This window comes from Odontesthes bonariensis, chromosome 7 (genome assembly GCF_027942865.1).
Source record: "Odontesthes bonariensis isolate fOdoBon6 chromosome 7, fOdoBon6.hap1, whole genome shotgun sequence".
Lineage (NCBI taxonomy): Eukaryota > Metazoa > Chordata > Actinopteri > Atheriniformes > Atherinopsidae > Odontesthes > Odontesthes bonariensis.
Window position 1 is genome coordinate 12294844 of NC_134512.1, and position 22913 is coordinate 12317756.

A 22913-nucleotide genomic window follows, 5' to 3' on the forward strand; every position below is an offset into this window, starting at 1 on the left:
CTCCTTCATTCTAAAAATCTACAGCGTCATGTTTTGTCTTTCAATGCTATTTTAACTTCCTCCCCAGTGGGGTATGGAGAGGTGAGGGGTTTATTTAATGATGACGATGATGCTGCATCCTCAAGAGGAGTACATCATACGTCAAAGTGTACTCACTGAGCAGACAATATCAACTTGTCAATTATTTACACAGAGCAGGCTGTCTGCTCCTCTGAGTCTTTTTGCCTTCTTCTTCCTCCCAAACCATCTTTTCCCATATCTGTGTTTGCATTTAGCTGTTTTTTGCTTCTGATTTTGTGTGGCTAAATATTATTTCTGCACATCCTCACACTCACTAGTGGGTAGTCCTGCACAGAAAAGCAAACAGGAATCCATTCGTAACGGCACATTACAATGTGCAACTACAAAAAGAGCCATGAGCATCATTTGCAAATAAACCCCTCAAGAGAAAAGGCACAACTACTGTATAAGCAAAGGGACTTTGAGTAAGGTATAGTTGTTGCAGATGCAGAATTTGTTGTTTCAGCATCTGAGAAGCAGCTGGTCCCCAGGGATTTTAGTGAAGTAAAAGCGAAACATGCCATCGGCTGCAGTTAAGCAAGCAAAACCACCTTGACAGCGAGGAAGGTCAGGGGCAGATGGCTCAACTTGTTCAAGCTAACAGGCAGGTACGTGTGCCTGTTAGCAGCTCAGCACAACAGTGATTTACTGAAGGGTATTCACTTCATTAAAACCTTAAGTCAGCAACTGCAGAAGTCCGTACTGTTTAACAATCAGGCTGATGTAGTCACTAAATTGTAAAACATCACTCAAGCAGCAAGTACTTTGTCCTTGTATCCAAAACTTGACTTTGTTGTGATATGTTGTCAGTAAAGTTTGAATTTGAAGTAAATCGTCTGAGGTCATCAATGAGTCCAGCTTCACTTCAAAAGGAACAAGAAAGTGGTAACTGCGTTGGAGTTTTTTTCTTTGTTGTACAAATTAGGCCCCTTGATACTAAATATTGTGCTTCATTTCAATGCCAACGGCTACCAAAGGATTGTTGCTGACCAGTAACACTTTTTCACATCGCTAACTCTAGCAAAATAAGACCGCAAGAAATGTTGCTATCTCAAAAAAATTCTAATATGACATGTAGACGACCTCTACTTGCTCATCTAGTCTGCATGTCTCAAATCAAACAAACAAGCACAAAGCTGAAAAATCTCCTGCCGCTGCAAGATGCTACTGAGTCAGCCTGGATAAGAAATTGAAAAAGAAGAATACTTTTCTGCAACCTCAAAACATTTTAAATAAAATTCAACCACTTTATGAAGAAATTTTTCAAATATTTTCAGTTTCGAGCTTCAGAAATGTGCAGATTTGCTGCTTATGTCAGTTTTATGTATTTTTATGTTCTATATTTTTGGGATTGTCAGGCTCTTTCAGCTTTTAATGGACATGTTTTTTGTTTGTTTGTGTTTTGATATTTTACAGGCTTAAAGGCTGAGAAAGTTAAAGATTCTTAAGCAAACAAACCAAAACAAACAGAGTCATACAAAAGTAATCCCTCTCAATCATCTTTTATGCCCCTCAGTAAGTGTGGTAGTGTATTCATCTGCAGAAACACTACCCACCTCTTGGGTTTTCATTGCTTCTTATTTAGCTGTGTTTGGTGCTGCTGTGTTTGACCTACAACCTCTTGCTGGTTGGTGTGTAAACACCAGCCATTACAGCACACAGGTTGTTAGCACTCATAAGATGTGGCAATCATTTTTGTCCTCCTTCAGCTCTTTCTGTGGCTGACCCACACACCTTCAGGCCCACTCAGCAGAACAGGGACTTCTGGAAATATATGAGATATGTGGAGGTGTTCAGCAGTGTGCATGCACACACTTGTGTTTTAGAACACAGCCAGTGTAAGACAATGGTAGATAAGGTCGTGTTTCTCTCAATATTAAAAATAATTAACTTTGAGCTGATGCACCAGATGGTTTCTCATACAAAACCAAACGGGAAGCTGTTGTTGGAAAGTGTCTTAAAAAAGTTCAGGCACTCTCAAAAAATTATTTGCAGATTGCTGGTTGAACCCCCTTTTTGTCACTGAGCTTGTCAGAAGAAAGGCAAACACTAAAAAAATCCTTCAATGTCGATCTTTTTCGATTTTCTTTTAGTGAAGAAACACTTCTGCTCTGACATTATTGATACAGTTGCACCTACTCGAACCCCTGTAAGAAGTGTTTTCACAACCGTCCCAAAACTGCCTGGAGAAGATTTTGGTTCTACACTTCTGTGCCTTGTCCACAAATAGCTTAGAGTGTGGCAAAACTGATTCTCTAGCATCATGATCTTCTAAATCAAGAATTCAAAAGCCTATCAAGGTAAGATTTTAAGTTGGTTACAAGAACAACTTGATTCTTGACCTCCATACATCGATCCATCCATTTTCTACACCCGCTTAATCCAACCCAGGGTCGATTATCCCAGCTGTCATTGGCAGAGGCAGCGAACACCCCTGGACAGGTCACCAATCCATCACAGAGCTACACAGAGACAAATGAGACAAACAACCATGCATGTTCACACTTACTGCTACGGTTAATTTGGAATAATCAAGTAACCTGACGTGCACGTTTTTGGACGGTGGTGGGAAGCCCAAGTACCCGGAGAGAACCCATGCATACACAGGGAGAACACGCAAACTCATTCTTGACCTCTTGTTGGTTAATTTTTTTCATTTTTTTTTTTGTATTTATTACTGTAAAAAGTCTTTGTTGCCCTTATTCTGTTATGAGCCATCTGTTAAAGTTGAGTATTAAACCATCATGACCTGATGCGACGCGTACGAGCATTTACCATTCAGGCCTGGAGCGATGTACTCAGCACATCGACATCTTCAAAAAGCACTTTTATCAGCAATGTAATGGCAATAAAACCTGAAAGATTTCAGTTAGGTTTAAGAGTGCTTTTTTTGAGCAAATCTCTGGGTCATAATGGTAGAGACTCCATATGAGCCACTCCTGTGACAACACCAGCAAATGATTGTCAATTGTCAGAGTTAATGGGTGTTGTGTTACCATTGTGAGCTAGTATGTTTGACTGTGTGCTATCATTTCCCTCCCCATTTACCAGTGAGATTGTTGCGTAGAACGGATCCCGAGGGCCTCCAAAGAACACGATATTGATATTAATTTTGTCATGAGAAGGGTTCATCATGTGTTTAAACTAAACTGATCTTACTTAACCAGCTCCTTTTCTGTATATCCTCCATAAGACTAAATTTTCTTCTCCTTTCTCTCGTAATTGCTTTTCCTTGCCGTTTCTTGAGCTTTTGCTGCACTCACTTCTCTGATTCTGTGATTAGCATTCTGTTGTCTCACCATTCTGTCTATCACTTAACATACAGTGGAGCACCGCCTTGCAGTAAACCCAGTGTTGTTGTCAGTCTTGCTCAAAGATAAAACAAGATGCAGACAATCCTCACAAACAGCATTATGCATGTGTTTTGTGCTCAAACACACAAAAAAAAACACACATACATAGAAAAAGGCACACACAGCACTGATCAGAGCTCAGGCAGCTGCAGTTGCCTGAAAGCGATAAGGTTTAGAATATCATTACTTTTAAAAGAGCAGCTAGGCAAGATGAACTTTTTACTCACTTCTCAAAAACAGCAAAAGCTGGGAAAAAGTTTTCGTTAAATCCTGTCCCTATCTACAGGCTTCACCCACGTAAACTTTTGTATACGAGACTCCTATCTACAGTGGTTTTGATATACTCTGCAGAGCTTATATAACATTTCTTCAAAAAAACGGCCTATCTGTGTCCTCTGGAGGTTGAAGAAGTCACTCTCCATCATCTCATCTGCAAAGTAAACATTACTGTTGTTTTAGAACAGGAAACATAAACTGATTAGGCAGAACATAAGAGAGGCGACTCCTTAATGATTAGTATTCCGCTTGGTTTCAAGCTGGTGGCAGAGCTTGTAGACAGTTGGCTTCCATTAACCTGCCAGTCGGCTCTTCATTACTTCATTAGAGGCAGCATGGAGGCTTGAGAAAGTCCCGTCATGGTCCAGACACTGACTCCAAATACGCATCAGTGTGGCCCACTTGGTGTTCTCCATATCTTCTCCCTGCGGGACCTTTAAAGACTTTATTCGGAGAATATAATAAAAGTTCCTATTTTTTTTAATTTTCCAACAATTATCTGTGTAAAGGCAGTCTTTGCAAAATATTTAAAAGTAAGTATAGAGTTAAAAAATGGCAGCAGAAATGATTTCCACATTACACATGACCTGATGTGGCTTTTATCTCTACAGCCCTCCACATGGTGCAGAGATTGTGCTTAAGAACTGCTATTTTCTCAGGAAAGAGGTTCATTCAAAAATCATTCTCCTCACACTTCACAAGGCTTTGCTTCAGAGACCAGAGGAAGATGAAGCGAATTCTCTGAAGTTTGCTTCCTTATGCTGGTTGCCTGCTTTCTGACACCTGGCTGGCATTTCCATCAGTGGTTTTCTTTCCGGCTCAAATGCTGGTAATCTTTTCTCTATTTATGATAAGCACTAAGCAAAGCTCAGATGAATTTTGATTGTATGTTAGAACATCCATTCTGTCAAGCTATTATTTTTGCACACAAACCATGGTGCAGTCAGCCCACAGTCTTGAGTGTGATCTGTTTTGTGAAATGTTGGCGGTGTTTGTGTGACTTTTATGGTGGTCTAGACATGTTATTCGAAGAGTAGAATAACCTCCTTTAATGTTCAAGTAGGGCCGATAGGAGATTTTTGTGTTCCTTTTTGTGTTGTAAGTAGTTCCTTACGTCAGTGAAGCATGGCAAAAAGCAGTCTCACCGTGCTCCCTGTTGCATTGCCTACTCTTTAACAGATGACGTGTTTACCCATAACAGAAATTAATTGTATAAAGACATAGTTACTGTATATTTTCCATTCGGCTGATTTAGGTAATTTATTACATGTTGTTATTACGATTATATTTAGTTATTTTACTTTTTCACAAAGGACCATACATTGCTTCTTACATCTGCTTTTCGAAGTTTTGACGTGAAAACGTTTTAGTATATCATCACAACTTAGAAGTTGATGTGTCCTCCTTTTTTACTTTTAAGAAGATCAAACATCAGGATTTAACTGAGACAAAGTTTATCATGGCTACTCTTTGGTGTTTGCTCTTTGATCTAGTGGAGATTTGATAGACCCTCTGAGCCTTACTGTCCATGTCAAGTTTGACTACAGTTTGACAGCTTTCACAGCACTGCTCCTACTACAAAAGTTCCCTTGTTTGATATTAGGTTCTTTGTCTCCCTTGCACAGTTAGACATAGAGATGGAAAAAGGGTTTAGAAGAGAATTCAATGTGAACATAGACGTTTTCTCTAATGTTTAATTGATTTCCACAAAAGAAGATTATTTCTCAGATTAAGCAATAGTTTACAGTTGTCTGAAGTCAGTGAAGCTTTAAAGGTAATGTAAATAGATTGGCAAGCTTATATCCAAGAGAATGATGATGAAGAAAATCATGTGCTCAGAAAACATTTGCTGGATGCTCTTGAGAGCTGCAAAAAATGTTGATTAAGAGAAGAAAAAAGTAGTCGACTTTTGCAGTTTTTAATTTCTTTCTTGGATTATTTGTCACAGTACTTTAGCTGTCCATTCCTGTTTCTGTGCATGAGTGTGAGAGCAACTATGGCACTATGGTCCTCCTTCAATATCAATATCCCTGCAGCTCAACCCCTCCACCCCTTAACCACACGCGTCCAATTCAACTCACTCAGAGTCCTTGTTAAGAGGACATATTGGAAAACTATTAGCCCTCATTATGCTTTATATCCACCCCATTCTCCCCTTATGTATTTTAATCACATTCCAGCCTCTTGTGTATGTAAGTGCAAGCACATCTTTGCGTGCGTGTGTGTTTGGATGCGTGCATGTGGGCACGCAAGAGCCACCATGGTCAGACAGACAGTAATGAACCAATTTTATTGTAATGCACCGAGGTTTAGGAGACCGCAAAGTCACCCTCAGCCCCACCCCTCATACACTCAGTCACACTCACTTTTTATGGGGGAGTCAATAGCACAGGCGCCACCTTTTATAGCAGCCCATCTAAGCTGCAGCAGTGTTGTGCATTCATGATCCATGTCAGGCAAATGGGATCCAGTTCAGAACAATTCAGATAAAAAAGATTGGAATGAACTGGGTATGGATTCCCTTTTTTTTTTATGTGAGTTTGAAACCTTTACAGGAGCACATATGAGTATCCATTTGATTCTTGTAAATCCAAATAACCAGGCTTTCATAAAGTGCTGAGTATCCTGTAACTGCTCGGTATTGAATTGTGCTCAGTTTGGTCATCCATGGTAGTGTGTGTGTGCTTGCGTGAGTGTCTTTTGCTTGCACACAGTAGCACAGTTACACACGTAGTGAGAGGCTTTAGGTTTTTGTTGTTCACTCCTGGCCAGGGCAACTGTCATCATTGTGCAGTAAAACTCCCATAATCCATCTGTGGCATGACAGGACTCCGGCTTTAAAAAGAAAAGCTATTCTTTCTTATCTCAATTTGTCGATAACTTCCTTTTTTAATGTTCTTTTTGCTTTCTTTTTTCACCCCCCCTCCTCCTTCTCATTTCCCCTCTGGACTGGTTTGTCATTTTGTTTCTTGTCTCCTTTTCCAATCACATTTTTCCCATTTAATCTTTTTTTTCGAGTGAAATTTTTATTGTGGTTTGATGACAGTGGAGAGGCTGAGTTGGAAGAAAAATTAGTGCTAGCTTAGAATTAATGCTGACCACACTGATGATGGAAACGGAGATATTCATAATTATAATTACGCTACTAGTGATGATAATGATAGAGATTAGAATGACAATGATGCTATAAACGTAGATGAGGATGATGAAGGCTTTGACAGTAGAGATGATAATGGTGCTTGCTGTCCATGATTTTTATTTTGGTCCAGATGGAGAGAGACAGACGGAGGGGACGGACGCCAGCCGAAAGAGAGACGCTCGCTCCTCCGCCGGACACCCCAAGAGTGAGGACACCAGCGACAGCAGGGAGGACGAGGTAGCAGTGAGTGTCTCTTTCCCCTTTCTGTCCCTACCAAAACACATCAACCCCACTCCACCTACATCCCTCTGACTAAGCCGCAGTGAGGTCTATTGTTTGTTTGTGTGAAGGAGCTCATCAAAGAAATGAAGCTCTGTTCTCCTTGCACCCTCTGATTTGTGCATCATCCGAAGCATCCAAAATATTTGTCAATTTCTTTCATCATTATGATGACACATCTGAAAACATATAAAAGTATTTACTGCTAGAAGTGCCATTTGTCATCAGGTTTTATTGTTTGGAAACTTATATTTTAACTGAATCAAATTTAGCTGCTCAGCCTTGTGACCCCACCCACTGCAGTGAATTTTAATATTGTTTCCAGCTCTGGGAGGTCGTGGCTCAAATTACATTGTGAATACATTATGCAAGCTAACCTCCTCTTTTTGCATCTATTACTGTTATATTTCCACTCTAAGAAATGCAAAATTAGACAGAGTGATAGGCAACAGTAGAAAATGAGACATAGTTTGGAATGCAGCCAGAGATCATCAGCACACAATACATGCTGCAGTAAAGTTTGAGACGGTGTGAATAAACTGCAATCTTAGACAAGATTTATTAATTTTAGATCAGTTCAAAGTACTCTGTCACTGAAAAGCTCATGTTTCCACTGGGAAATGATTACCAAGAAAATTTCATCAATAAAAGCAAAGTTTTCACAACCCAATTCTCCAAGTCGGCACAGTGCTTCACATGCAGATGATTACAGCTTGATCTGAGTAGCTGCTCAGAAAGATTACAAATAGAGATCATTTGCTTGGAAGTGATATTTAGCTTTAACTGCTTTCTTTTCTCAAGAATTATTGATTCTTTTACACAAGTGCTTATTTTAGTCATCTTTCTGGTTTTGATTTGGATGCAAGATTGAAAACTATTGAAAAATATGGCTCTGCTTGTAATACACAGTTCTGAGAAAATACAGAGAGTTGACAAACAGTGTATCTTTCAGTTATAATTTCCTACATAAATTGCAGGTGGCTGTTTGCATGAGTGTTTTAGTAAAATAAAAATTTAAAGCTCTCCCAGGATTCACCACTCATGGTCTGGCCTCGAGGCAGGCGATTTATAATTGATGTTCTTCCTCAGCCCCAGTTGACCAGATCATTTGCCAATCATGTTGACAGGCAGTCTAACTCGAAGTTGTACCTTGCCTTAGGCTCAGGTATCTGTAAAACTATCTGAGTTGCTAAAGAATCGGGCCATGAAGGAACACATTCCTTAGTAATTAAATGTTTAGTGCATATTTGGCTTTGCAAAATGTTTGATATCAGGCAACCATTGAAGAGTCAAAGACGTAGACAGATTTAATCAGATTTATCATCTTCAGTCACTAGTAGTATGACATTAACACATAGAAATCTCACACTTTATAGTTGGTTGTAATGAAGCAGCTGAATAGCAAATCAAAAGAAACCGATAGTTTTTAAATGTTAATAGTTTTATTCTGGAGAGGATTTCTAATGTCTGTGGTTGATTCAGGTAACATACTGTACATTACTGCATCATATCACAGTGGTTTCATTTATTTCTGACCTGTATACACTGCGGTGGCAATTAGAAATAAACGGGCCCCATAAAATTATATCATGCTCAGGGTTTCATCATGTTCGCACTGAATATATAATTAAATTGTTCACTGTAGATATTGAAACAGGATATAAAAAGAGTGACTAATGATGTCAAAAGTTAAAAAAGTTACGAGTCAGAGTAGTATCCGGAATGTTTCTTTAGAAGTGTAAAAAGTTACAGTGCTATTTAAGTTACTTTACTGAAGTGAAGTGAAGTTTGTAATTAATTTTTAAACAAGGCTAATAAAGCTCAGAAGTCTTCTCGAGGCCGTATATGTGTCCTCAGGTTTGACATGGAGCTTTTTAGTGTTGATACACAAGCTTTACACTGTAAAGTGATGCAACAGCTCCTCTTTTACTTCAGAGGCAATATGTTGTTGAATTTCCTGCACTGAAAGGCATTCTCGTCATGGCCTTGCGCTTTGTTATGGTCCGCTTGCATGGGTGCATACCTGATGGACTTAGGTTGGTTGAAGTAACCAACCTAAGTCTGCCAACCTAACATGCATTGTTTGGATAAGCAGATAAAAGATATTCAAACAAGAAAGCCAATCAAGTACAACACACAAAACAGGAGAATATACAGGTAAATAAATGGGGCTGTCTACATGAATGGCTTCTTAAGCCAACCATCCCTCGATGACCCAAATTTGTCACTTTGCTGACGTCTGTAAATGGGCTAAAAGAGTGTATTCCTTCACAGTTACTGATATATACATATATAGATATATATGTATATATTGCAGGACAGCTTAAAACAAAGAAATATGATATAAATTACAAAGGGTGACCTTCAAGAAAGTAGAACGCAGAAATTCTCTTGAATCTAGTTCCTAGGGATGTTCAAGCATGTTCAAGCATTATTAAAATTCAAAGGTTCATCTACTTCTTTTGGAGGCTCTGTAATTGTTTAACAGATGTGTTCAGTGAAAACATCCAATGTAATTATTAACTTCAGTAAATGTATTTTCCTGTAATGCATCAGAAAGCAAGATAATTCCACTGAGTTTACTTTTTCTTACCAATGTCTGTCACTCACAGAGCTGACATTTTGGTATAAAATGTAGAGTGTAACATAATTTTAATGCACCACATGAGTTTTAAGTCCGAAGGAGTTCAAGTTAAATTCCAAAATGTTACGATGTTGCTGTGCAGCTGTCGACTTGCTGAGGGGACCAACTGAAAGAAGTAGATGATATATCTTATTTCATAAAAGGCAGTTGTCTTCAAAATAGATTTAAGCCAGAGCTTTTCGAAATGTGCTTGAAGAGATAAGAGTCATGAGGGGAAGCCGGAAGGTTTCTTTTTGAATAGGCTGCCTACAAATTCTAAATATGCCTGATGGTGTTAGGACATCTCTTCTGTAAAACTCAAATGAAATATTCTCTGCGAATGAACTAGCCTTGTGCCCTGAGGCTCAAATATTCGGCTGCACTGTAAGCACTTTCCTGAAGTCACTAGGATGTGCCAGAAAGTTTACAGCATAGCTTTATGAATTTTAATAGCACCACTTTGTCATATGTTCCCTAAATGGCAGGTGACAGATCTGGTTCCTCTAATAATGAGTACTTAAATGAACTGGGCTCATACTTGTACAGTAAACATGCATTAAATCATCACAATCACAATAGAAGCAATAGAACTGGCTCGCTGCTGGAGGTGCTTATTCCGATTTACGATCTGTGGAGTATATGACAGTGCTCCGCTTATGGTTATCTATAACGGGTTTATCCGTAGCAAGCACTGTGGTCTCTGTTTTTTTTTTAAATCTGTGTATCTTAGTGAGCATGCATGTTAACACCGCATATCCTTCAGACTTCTCTGCTCATTTATAATTTACATGCCCATTTAGAGGCTCTTTGTTCCAACAATTCTTGACCTTAGTGAAAGTACATGTGCTTCTATATGTTTATTGTCTCTCTAGACGTTGGTTCTCATTCACAAGCCGCAAAATTGACTCCTTCAGTTGCAGGGAGGCTGCTTCAGTGAGAACTTACCAAATGTCAGTGCCAAAGGTCAAAGCTGCAGTCCATCTTTTTCAGGCCTGATAGCCAAAGAAAAGTTCACCGCCAAATGTGTATGTGTGTCTAAAAGAAAGGTGAGATTTTTTTGTGTCCAATGTGCTGTAATATGGGTCAGGTGGAAAGAATGCTATCCCTCTTGTTTACCTCCATTGTTAAGCTCTGCAAATGGTTTGTGCTGCACAAAAAAAGCTTACAAAAGCTGCCATTTTAGAAGGCTCAGACAATGAGAGCAAAATGGCTTGGAAGAAAACAAACAGAAAATCCCTCAAGGTGTAGCTCAGTCAAGATAATAGCACATTTAAAAAGATAGCCTAAAAATGGAATGGCCCTCTTACAATCATACAGCAAGTCGGGTTGTGATAGCAAGAATATACAAAGACTCACCTCCTAAATGTGCTGATGATATTGGTGCATGGCCCCTTTTTTTGAATAAATGAAATGAAGACAGTTATAAATCAAATGAAAAGGTAAAACCACAGTTCTTGTATGCTGCACTTCCTTTTTTTACTTTTTGTTGTCAAATGGATAAAGGTGGGACAGCAGAGAGGATACAGGGATAGTGTGCAGAGGGAAGTAATAGAGAGTAAAGGAAAGGACAGATGAAAGGAAGGACATAAGTTGATTGAAGAAAACAAGAGAAAATCAGAGGTAACGACAGGTGAGAAGATGAGGAGCAGAGCCTCTGGTAATTGCAGTGCTTTTTACATCTGTAAAAGGTTGTGACTGCTTAGCAAATGTTTGCCTCTGTGCATTGCCTTTCCCTACAAATTGCTAAAATTGGAGCTCAGATAGTTGACAGTGCATCATCGTTTCCAATTACAGAAACTGGTTTTGGGTGCTTTTTGTGTTTAATGAGTGATGTGGAATAACTTTTGGCCACCTGTACTCTCCAAGCTAAAATATGCCACAGATTTACACCATCGAGAAGCATGCGCATGTTTTGCATCTGTGTGCATTCCACCTCCATTAGACTCTGCACGTGGTGGTTTCCATTTTTTTTTTTCTCCAGACAGGCTGCTGACAGCTTGGCATTTAGATTATTTAAGGCAGTGTGTGTTTTTGTTCTTCTGCCATTTGGTGCATGCATATTCTCATCTTTACGTGCATGTGAGCGTGAATGTTAATATGGATGAGATAAGCATTTTTTGCTTTGCCATTCCTGTCAGTTACAGATTGCTTTCATGGGTCTAAGCTGTCATCTCACGGGCCTGATGACAGGGTGCAATGATAAAGGCAACAACAAGAGTTGGAGATGAAAGGGCTTTAGAAGAGAAAGAAAAAAACAAAAGAAAGAAACAGACTCGATAAAACTAGGAGTAGCTTCTGTCAAAAGGTATTGTGCTGGTAAATAATTAATGTTGGTTACAGAAAGCAGCTGGACTGAAATGTATTTCATAATTACTTTTTTATGATATGGGAACATTGTCTAAATAAAATTCCAGTGTACTTGTTAGGGATATGACTCTTCAGATATTACAGCATGCAGTAGGAAAGAGTACTAATTTAACAATGTAATCAAATCCATGGTGTGCAAAGAAAGAAGCAAGCTTGAAAGCAGAGTACAGCATATACAAGTTTACACTTATATTTGTTCACATTTAGTTCTTTACTGAATCATCTGCATTGCTACTGTACTGATGAGCATCCACTCTACAGAGTAAAATTTGTAATTTGTTGAAAACATTTGTGTAAACTGGCAAAACAAAATAAAAATGCAGCAAAGAATATAAGCCTACTGAAGAAATCTGGAATATAATGTGTAATATACTTACTCACCTACTTACTAATATAGTAATCTGCCTTACCTTGACTTTCACTTATTCCCTACATTACTTGGAACTGTGATGATTCAAAGTTCAACAGGCAATATTTCAAACTTTAATACATCAGCAAACAACGGTTTTCTATGTGAAGATGTAGTGATATACTTACTTTACATACTTCACAGTATGGATTAAATAAAACAGATTTTCTTCGACTTTATAAACTACATTCTTGGGCTAAAACCTTTCTCACAAAGAGACAAAAAGGAACAGAGACAACTACTATTTTTGTCTTTATATTTATGATCCAACCTACATGAAGAGCTCCAAGTTATGTTTCATTGAGGGTTTTTGGCTTTGTTTGGTCTGAGAATTTGCTACTCTGTTGAGACACACAGTGCTTTTCCAGCCTAATCTCACATGAGACCATCTCCTAGTATAGCATAATATAAAACCCTGCAGTTTCTCAGAAATTTTACAACTGACTCATTTGTCATTTTGAATATAGCTTAAATCTTGCTAGATCTCAGCGTAGACATTCAACGTCTCGCTATGTGATTATGTAGATGTTCGACATCTCGCTTTGCTCGGCACAAGATCCAGGTTTAACCACGTTGACTTCACTACAAATGCTTACAAGGAAGTAGGAGGAGGCGGACAGAGGCTTTAGTTTGAAGACTTTCTTGCAAAAACACCTGACTTGACAACCATCCCACGCAGCATTTTACCTTTTTTTTTAACTTCCCTTCTTTGCTCTCTCTCATGAATGGTTAGGTGTTGAAGTTGACAAATACATGGCTGTTGGGTATGCTGTTAAGTCACACGGATGCTTACCTACACTAAACTACATGCTGGGGATGTGTTGCTATCTCACAATTTCTAACCATTGTATTATGACACTGTCATATGTTTTGGAGATATGAACAAATGCATCTATCATGATTTTTTTTGGGGTGAGACTGGGCTGGATTTTCTGTAATTGGATTCTGATGCCATGAGATGATTCTGTATTGAATTCGTACAGCAGCAACTTACATGGCTGAATAACAAAGTAGTATTAATTTTCTCACATTAGGCAATGTTAAAGTCCTTAAAACATCAACTGATGTCACACAATGAAGCTTATTCTCTCCAAAAATACATATTTTCCTTACATACAAGCACCCTGAAATTACTCCTAGAAGGTAAAAGTTGATAGTCCACATGTAGAAAATGGTTGTAATCTGGGGATTTCTCACTATCCAGTCTTATGATGCGTTTAGAACAACTGTCATATAAGAAATCTTCCACAGGATGACACACTGACGTGTAGCAGACACTTGGCATGGGGTAGAATCTTGGCTTTTAGAGTCAGTTTGCTGACGATCACATGGACAAACCAGGCACAGCTGTTAAATAATTTTTTGTGGATGAATTACATAAAAAAATAGACCAATTTCGCTTACATTAGGAGCATTATGTTGGGAAAAAGAAAAACATTACGTTCCAATATAAGAATCATATTTGTGAACCATGGTGGTGGTAGTATCATGGTTTGCGCCTACTTTAATGAATTATGGACAACACAGCTTCAAATGATTGATGGAACAATAATCTCAATCATGCTAGAAAATAAGGAAGTATTATTTGTGCAACAGGTTGTTTATTTATTTTTAGGACTAGATATTTTTCTTCCATGCAGACATATAGAACACCATAAAACGTTTACAAACCCTCAAGTACCACTGTAAATGGTTGACATGAACGCATCACAGCCCATCAGTTTCGACAGAAGTTCCTATGAACATCACTTCTACACAAAACAAATATGAATATGCTTTCATGTATAAAAACCCCAAAAACTTTATGCATTGCGATCTAAACAATCCTTTATTATGCCCATCATGCACACACAAAGGCTTGCCCAGCAACTCTTGGTGTTTTTTTACCATAATTTAACAAGACAGTGTACAAGGCCAGTTAGCAAAGGTACAAGCCTGAAAATAAAGTCATAAGGACAAGGGGCGCGAATGGGAGGATGAGAGTGTTGAATAATTTCACGGAGGAGTTAAGTGGAAAGGGCTGCACCATTGTCTTTCATCTGACGAAGATTTTAATCATAGTGGCAATTTTATTGCAGCTCATAAACCTCAGCAGCCAGGCCTCGTTGTTAACCTCCAATTGCTTTCATGGCTGTAAATATGGCTGCCTTACATTGCTATGGCCTTGCCGATAGTTTATGAGGGGAAGGGACGGATGTGTTGATGGCAGCAAGAGGCTTCCCTGAGAATAATGAGGAACAGGGAGCATGAACTGACTTGTAAATAAACATATGTTCACTCATCAGGCATACTAAACTGCACCACATAGCTTGGAGCTGATGATGGAGTGCTTTCTGGGCTAGCAAGGTATCAGGCCTCGTCACTTAATCTGTAAATGAACCACAATTAGTGTCATAGCATAATTGCACAGTTTGATATCTAGATTTGAATGGTGGCATATGACTAATTTTTCAGCTAGCCATTCATTTAGCACCTCAAATGTTTGCAAAGGTTGAAAAAGATACTTAATGGGTGATTCATAGCGACTCAGTGACCTTAACTCTGACGTTTGATTGACAGAGTTCTTTCCTGCCATCCAACCAGATATACACCTAGCCAAGTGGAAATGGATCTCCCATGAGACATTCGGTTCATCAGCTTAAGTGTCCTTTGGAAGCATGTCTGAGCTCATGTGGTCTTTCTTTTCTGTCTTTTGTTCCCCTGAGTTGTCACCTCTGTTACAAACAGAGAACTCCACTCCTTATCTCAGCAACAAAGGAAGCCACGAAATATGGACTCATTGCTTTCATATAAGTGGGTCGGTTCCTCCTCAATGTACCGTACAACTTGAGCTGTTTCGGTAGCCGAATAAAGTTAAGAGAAAAAAGCTTAGAGGGCATGGTTGGCTGTACAGGAATGACGGTAACAAACAAGTGGGACTACTGAAACAAGAACAAGGTCGAATTTTGTCAAACAATCTTACTCATGAAGGCTATAGAGACTCAAATCTGGAGCCCAAAAAATGGGTAGAAAAAGGTGTGTAGACATACTGTTTTTTTTATATTTAAAAAGATCTTATGTAACAGTGATTTGCTTGGAGTAGAACAGGAAACAAGACAGTTTCTGAGAGTAGGAATGTTCTCAAAACTCTTTATAATCTTTAAGTACTTTCCTCAAATCTTGACAAACTTGTCAGAACAGAGCTCTATCTATAATGTAGTATTTGTGTGTTTTAATTGTGTTAGTTTATATAGTTTGCAGATATCATTGTGCACTAATGAAATAGAGAAATTGAGTTTTATAGTTTGGCTATATAAAATATAGAATGGTTAAGTACAAGATTATATGAGTGAATAGTTGCAATCTTTAAAAAGGGTCACATTTTTACAGCTTGATGGGGGAAAGCAGATTTAAAGGTTTGAAACTCCTACATTTTGCAAGCTAAACCTTGAAAACAAAGTAAGTTGATTGATAGACTTATTCCTGAACCCTTCAGTGTCCATAGAGAACAGTGCTTCATGGTTTGACCCTAACATTCTTGCTCATTTTACAGATTTAATCTCCAAATAGATTTTTAGTGAGCCAAGTCATACATTTGGCCTGTTTACAGCATATCTGATTGCCAGGACGGCTTACTTCCCCCTTTCTCATCATAGTCTTGTCATAGATAAAAAAACTGCCAAATTAATAACAGTGGGACGGAAGTTGATTAAATTATTTTTCATTATATGCATTAAACCCAATCTAAGGACGAGAAGTGGAATGCAGATAAGTCTTGTGATTCGTTTTAGAAAACTTTATAAAGCCCCCTATGCAGCAGTGCAAATCCCATTGATAATTACTGTATTCCCTTTCATTTACATGATTCAACTTTAAATAACTTGTTTCAGCTTTTAGCCTTTGAAAACTGACTGAAACCCTACCAACAGTGAATTCTTCCCTGTAATTTTTCAACCTCCCGGATGTTGACAACTCGGTTATAGACAGCTATTTGAGGATTAAGTCTATAATTGTTTTACCTCAGGCTGTTTCAGTGCTTTTACTCATTGTCACTATCACGTCTCAGGTATTTGTCAGCTCTGTTTTGGTTCACAGAGGCTGCAGAACCCAGCTATTGGCCTGCAATAAACTCTAAGGCAAGACTTCAGGACTGAAGTCTGCAGTGTCTTCATACTCCTCTACCCACAACCAGATGCCAACAAAGTGGAAGCCTGTTTCTCAAGATCAACAGCTCTCTGTGCCTGTGCTTTACAAACACACATGCTTTAGAAATAATCTCTAAATGAAAAGCTAAGTATGACACCCACATCCTCTGGCAAAAATATAGCACTTTTCCTTTTAAGACCTTGAAAGCATTTGGCGTAATTTCCATCCTCTATATCCCAGATAGAGAGAAGAATTAGAGTGTGGAATAACCCTCAGTCCTTAGGCCGTCAGTTGAAGATTCCTGATCTTTATATACTTCCTCTGGTTTCTACCAGCTGGCTCTGTCTCAGCAGTGGTCACTTCTAAGCTGTTATGGGCTGACTGTTACAGCTCAGTTTCATGCTGGGGTTGTGCCGAGTGGAGGTCATTAGTGAAGGTCTTGAGATATGACACTACCAGAGAACTTTCTAATCTCCAATCCTCTCCCTCTTTGGGGTGCTTTCTAAGGAGTGTCTTATGTTGGAGGCAGGTCAGTGGTGTTCAAAACAAAAATCTTTCCTCAAAAATATAGTTTTAGTTTTGGTGACTACAAGAAGGTGGGAGTGCCACCCTGGTCTGATCATTGCAAACACAGCCTTTGTGTTAAGGAAATCAGTATTAAGATCTGTTAGAATAAATGGAGCTGATCGACAAAGGTCTTGGAGTGAGAATGCAGGAAAGCTAGCAGGAAACTTGTTTGTGTACTGTATTTAATTTTCTGAGTGCTCTTAGAGGTCTAGCTCATTATCTGGCAGGGACAGCTATCAGTATAGGGGTGCATTTTGCAACGATGCCCGTGTGTCTGGATCAAACAAACAAATGTTGCTCCTGTTAATGCTTGTTGTGAGAGGGAAATAAAAAATATGCACATTGCCATTTCGTTCGGTTATATAAAGACAACAGAAAAAGCAGGAATGAGACCATGTAAGTAAAACCAGAGGCATCTCTGTCTCCCTTCATATTTCTTACTAAAATCTCCTGCCGCTTGTGGATTCACTTGACGAGGGAAAGATGAGGGAGACTTGACATGGTGGCACCTTGGAAGGATAGATGGAGTGATGTAATGTGTGCCTGTTGTGTATTCGTAGTTCTTAGTAAAAGGTGGAGGCGATTCATTTGCATTCCTGTGGGAACAGTCACTGCTTTCATCTGTTCTCAGTTTACCAGAGTTGGAGCGAGCGTCATATCTCAGAAGAGTTGGAGGGGATTTTCTGTTTAGCTTTAATTTTAAGTGTCTCTATAGGTGCAAGCTTTCAAGTGTCTCTTTTTTTCTAACTTTTAGACCGTGCTCGTTTATCTCAGTTTGGCTTTAAAACATTAAACGGTATACGGGGGTTTTGGTAACTCTGTGATGTACTGTGAAACATCAAACTGCAGAACATTGCATCTGTGAATATGCAACGCGTTTTATCATTTTTATTTCTGTCCTCTACTCATTCAACAAGAATATTTATTTCCTGTCTGTATTGTCCTTTATCCCATCTTACTCCTCATTGATCTTTGCTGTCCATGCCGTCCAGGTTGAAGCCAGACACCTGGAGACAGTTAATTCGATCTCTCAGGATCTTTGATTAACCATTGATGGTAACTCAACTTGCTTTCCTCTTCACTTGAATGTCTTTATTTGCCCTGTCAGGACCTCCTTGTCACCTGTCTCCATTTTTTCGACCAGTCTTCACACTATCCTTTAATAAAAGATAATATTCGGGATGACTGGTGACATATACAGCAGTTTATATGGTAATGTTACCTCCTCAGTTTAGCATTTATGAGCAGCGTATAAATAATGCAATATAATGATGGCACAAGTGAGTTTATATGGCATTTTCTCAACAACAATAAAAATTTGTTGAATGATTTGCAACAGTGTGAGGCAGCTGCAATCACATATTTATTTGACTACACACACTATAACCGTTACAGTGTTTTTACAACTATTAAAGGTTTACGCATATGCACAAGTCAGTTTCACTGTTTAGAATAGTTTAAAACTAAATTTGTTCAAGTCATGAAGACAAGTGAAACTTAAAAATAGCAAGTGGATGGACTTTACTCTGTAGTCATGTAGTGTGCATTATAACAAATAGATATATACATATATCTACATATTAGAAAGTGTAAACGTGTGTACAGGATCACAGTGGTGTTTGTTGTCAACATTTTATAAACTGTTTTTACTCAAGGTACGGATTGCTGGAGTAATTGCTAGCAAATAAAGTAATATTTGAATAAAATTAGAATATTCATCTTTCTGCTGATAGGGCACATTACTGTATGTTATAATGAAGTCTTACTGTTTATATTTCTCTTTGTCATTCATGTCCTAAAATGAATCGCTGACCTTTTTTTAGGGCTTCCAAAATTCTTCTATTTTGGAGGCCAGATGAGAGGTCAGATGTTGCAAATTCCAAAGCTTGATAAAAAGACTCTGCCCACTAAAAATAAACTTAAATATGCCCACAAAGGAGGAGCAGGCTCTAAAATGAGTGCATAGATTTTTCAGGTTTCTTTGTTGTAATAATGTAATAATAAAGCAAAAAAAGAGCTATGATTTAGCCGACTCTGAAGTGGTGTTGCTGAAGTAGAGAAAAAAAGGGGACATTATTTATTGAAAACACCTTTTCAGTTGGTAATCACAGGGCTAGGTCAACTGTTTTTTGAGCTTATGTGGCTGCAAGAAAAAAAAAAAAAAAAGAATTCCGTGAAACACCAACAAGTACTTTTCTTAAAGCTAAACCCTCACTGAAGAATAGATAGAGCCAGTCCCAGCTGACAATTGGCACGAGGAGCACCTTGGACAGGTCGCTACCGTATCATAGAGATAGACAAGCACACTCATACATGAGGTCAATTTAGAATTCCATCAGTACATCCATGTGTTTCTCTGTTTTCACACCTACTTTATCTTGCTGTTTTTTTTCATTATTGTTGGCTGCCAGTTCATCACAGGGCTATCATATGGACACAGGCTCATATTTACGGGCCATTTTTTCAAATAAAGTTTGAAACCAAAATCTCTCAAAGCGAGATAACAGTGCTCACCAATGCTCCAGATCTTAAAGAGGAAACAATGGCCAAAAAGTGTTATTATTGAATATAAGAGAGGATTTTGCATTCTTGACTTCATGCCTTTTAGAAATCTGGTCATCTTTTACTGGTTAGGCTATTCATTGTATCTGAAATTTTGCATTTTAATCCATCAGCTGGTACAACCGTTTGTCTACAGGTTTATGTGCTGTTACCTGCTATCCATTTGTATACTTACGTTTTGCAGATAGAATGAATGATGTAAAGTAACCTCTCCTTCCTGCAGCAATGTCCTCATTAGATTCACCTCATCACCTTCTTAAATTGGCTTTGTCAGTGTCTCTGTTTTCCAAAGAAATATATTTCTCACTAAACATCCTCTCTCCCCTCATCATTTTTCTAGTGGTTTGTTTTAAAATGTCATATAAATATATTATCATCGGTAAATTATAATGTTAGCAAATGCAGTTATAATGCTATATCTCTTCATTATAACCTGCACAGTTACAGATCACACTGCTCTGATGCCCAGAAAGCAGTCTGAGCTTGACCTTTATCGGTTGTTGCCAGAAATTTAATGATCAAGGCTCATTTAAGAGCTTTTCCACTCATGTGACACATCGTATAATACATTGCACTTTATGTGCTGCTATGATAAGTTACATTATGATTAAACATTGACCATGAAATGGCTGAGTTAATGGCAAGAAGGTAATTATTCATCTCATCCTGAGTTAATAGCCCAAACAGGCCATCCAAGCAGTCAATAAATCAAGTGACTCCACTGGACAGTTGGCCTCTGTTGTTATTGTCAGGATATCAATTCCTTTGAATGTCCTCCTGGATTTATTCTGTCATTAACATCCAGTGCCTAGATTTTTCTCACTTGAGCGGGTAGAAGTTTACAGGTATATCGACACGTGAGTCAATGCTGCTGGCTGGGAGGCCTGGATATGGATCTAGACTGGCCATTTTGAACTCTTTTGTGATGGCAGATGGTGGGAGAAAACCAATTTTTATTGGCTTTTTCAATTTTCACTAGACCAGACAGGGGCAACAGTGTGTAAATTGCAACCAGCGAATCAATGATGTAGTTTGAGTGAGTGTCTCCCCAGACACATTTCTTCAAACTGTAAAGCCAGATTACTTCTTCTGTTTTTGTACAAAAGGTGAAAATTTGTGCCATGGACTTTTATGGTAAAACTCAATTAAAGGTAATATTCAAACTCTTTAGTATCCCTTGTGAATATGTGCTTTAGGAAAGAGATTTGCACTATAATTTTAAAAGTGATTAAGTTGGTGCTTTTTCGCTCTTTTTCTTGCCAAAGATGAAGCCAAGATTTACCAGAAGAAAAAAAGCGCAGCACGTTAACATAGCCAAGATCTAATTTCAGCAAAGCAAAGTCTTTCCATGTCTTTGGTTCACTCCTGTATAAGGTCCCAGTAACATGTGAAGTGACGAATAAGGCAACAAGTCCAGCTCACAGCAAGAATTAATTACACAGGCAGATTATTCAATCTTCTCCTCACTGCTAATACTCGCTAACCTGACTAGCTTTATATGCAGGCGGGACAAACCAAAGAGCAGAGACGTGTTTAAAAATTTCTTCAAACAGTTAAATCATCTCAGAGAGTCTATAGGGCTTTGACATGTCACTATTATCTCGTATTTGAATTGCAATTTCCCCCCTTTACGGTCATTTGCACTCACCAAAAGACTAGAAGTTAAAAAAGGCAATTTTAACTTCCTTTTCACAATAAATTGCGTCCTGTTAAAAGCACATGGGGCTGTTTTACTTATTTCTATATTGTTAATATCTCTCACCTCTACCTATCTCAATGCCTGGAACTATGTATGCAGCAGGTCTCTTTCAGGGTCAAAACGGTTCAGAAGAGGAATTTATGTTTTTGTAGCTGCAACAATCTGACTTTAGGTAAGAAGTTTATCTGAGAGTTTATTTGTAAAAAAACAGTGAAACACTTGTTCATGAAGATTAAGCACGAAGATAAGCAAACCTCACAACTGATAATGAAAAGCTACATCAAAAGTCAACTGAAGTTCAGTCTTGTCTGATTGCTCTTCTTTTTTTTTCCTCTCACAGCTCTCATGATGGCAGTTGTTGTGGCTCAAAACATTAACATGGAAGGGGACATTTTGAAGTGTTTTTGATCGTATCATTTTATGTGCATTTTATGTGAAATGTACCATTAAAAACTGAAAACAACCAAATGTGTTGGCTCTCTTGTGAGGAAATTATATAAAAAAAGAAACATTTTTCTTAAACCCGCAGCCATAAAAGAATGACTGAGTAACATACATGTTGAATGACCCAGAATGCTATACCCAGAATCGTACAGGTTGTTTTAGGCAGAGAAAGATAGAAGAAGAAATTTGACATAGATGTGATGGACAGAGACAAGCAGAAATTTGACATAGATTGGATGGATACGGTAACAGAAGCTAAGGTGATGTGACAGATGTGCGGAGTAAGATTGAAAGAGTTTACCCTGAGCAATCGCTGTGACATAGCCAATCATTACCCTACTGCAGAAAGAGAGACTCTGCAATAATTCAATAAAAGTTCAAGACACAATATATTTATTGCTTTACCAACTGAATTTTGAATGTTGGTCTATGCTGGTACAGTATTATATTTGTCATGTCTGATCTGACAAGACGCTCGCAGGTAGATGAAATTACAACCTACGCACCTGCTTCATAATGATGGGAGCTCTAGAACAATGTGGGTGTGCTGTAGAAGGAGGTGGATGTAGTGCCCCGGAATGCGCTATAAATTACCTTCTTGCCTCCCTCTGGGTGTCTTCAGTTTGGTCAGATGGACAGAGGAATGGATGGCTGGAAAAATGGATAAAGCATAAGTGAGGATATGGAAAGCACTGAGTGAGGATGAGGTCTGAGATGTGCAAACACAGCCGGAGGACAAATGAGCAGCTTGGGACTGTGGGTGTGTTTGGGCGAGAGAGAAGCAGTGACAGCCTATGATGAAGATTCATTGTTCTTTTCTTGCTGCTATCCATCTTCACTAACATGCGCAGACACCACTGAATACCCAAGCCACCAAGTTGGTATTGAGTTTGTCGTGTGGGTGTTGAGATGGAGCAGATGTCAAAGAGGGACAACGATGAAAATCCAAAGTGAGGCAGGAAAACAATTCAAGTTAAACTCTTGTTCAAGTGATACATGAAACATTTAAG

At 38.5% G+C, this 22913-nt stretch overlaps 1 protein-coding gene across 2 annotated transcripts in view; it reads left to right on the forward strand.

The window, feature by feature from the left end:
• The window catches only part of b4galnt4a (beta-1,4-N-acetyl-galactosaminyl transferase 4a), a 143524-nt gene that overhangs the window by 46624 nt on the left and 73987 nt on the right, over positions 1-22913 (forward strand). The window contains exon 2 of one of the 2 annotated variants that reach the window (XM_075469518.1): positions 6959-7065. In XM_075469518.1, the coding sequence (XP_075325633.1) occupies positions 6959-7065 (107 nt within the window). Of the gene's footprint in view, positions 1-6958; positions 7072-22913 lie in introns of both variants that reach the window. The other variant, XM_075469516.1, reaches the window with a different exon arrangement.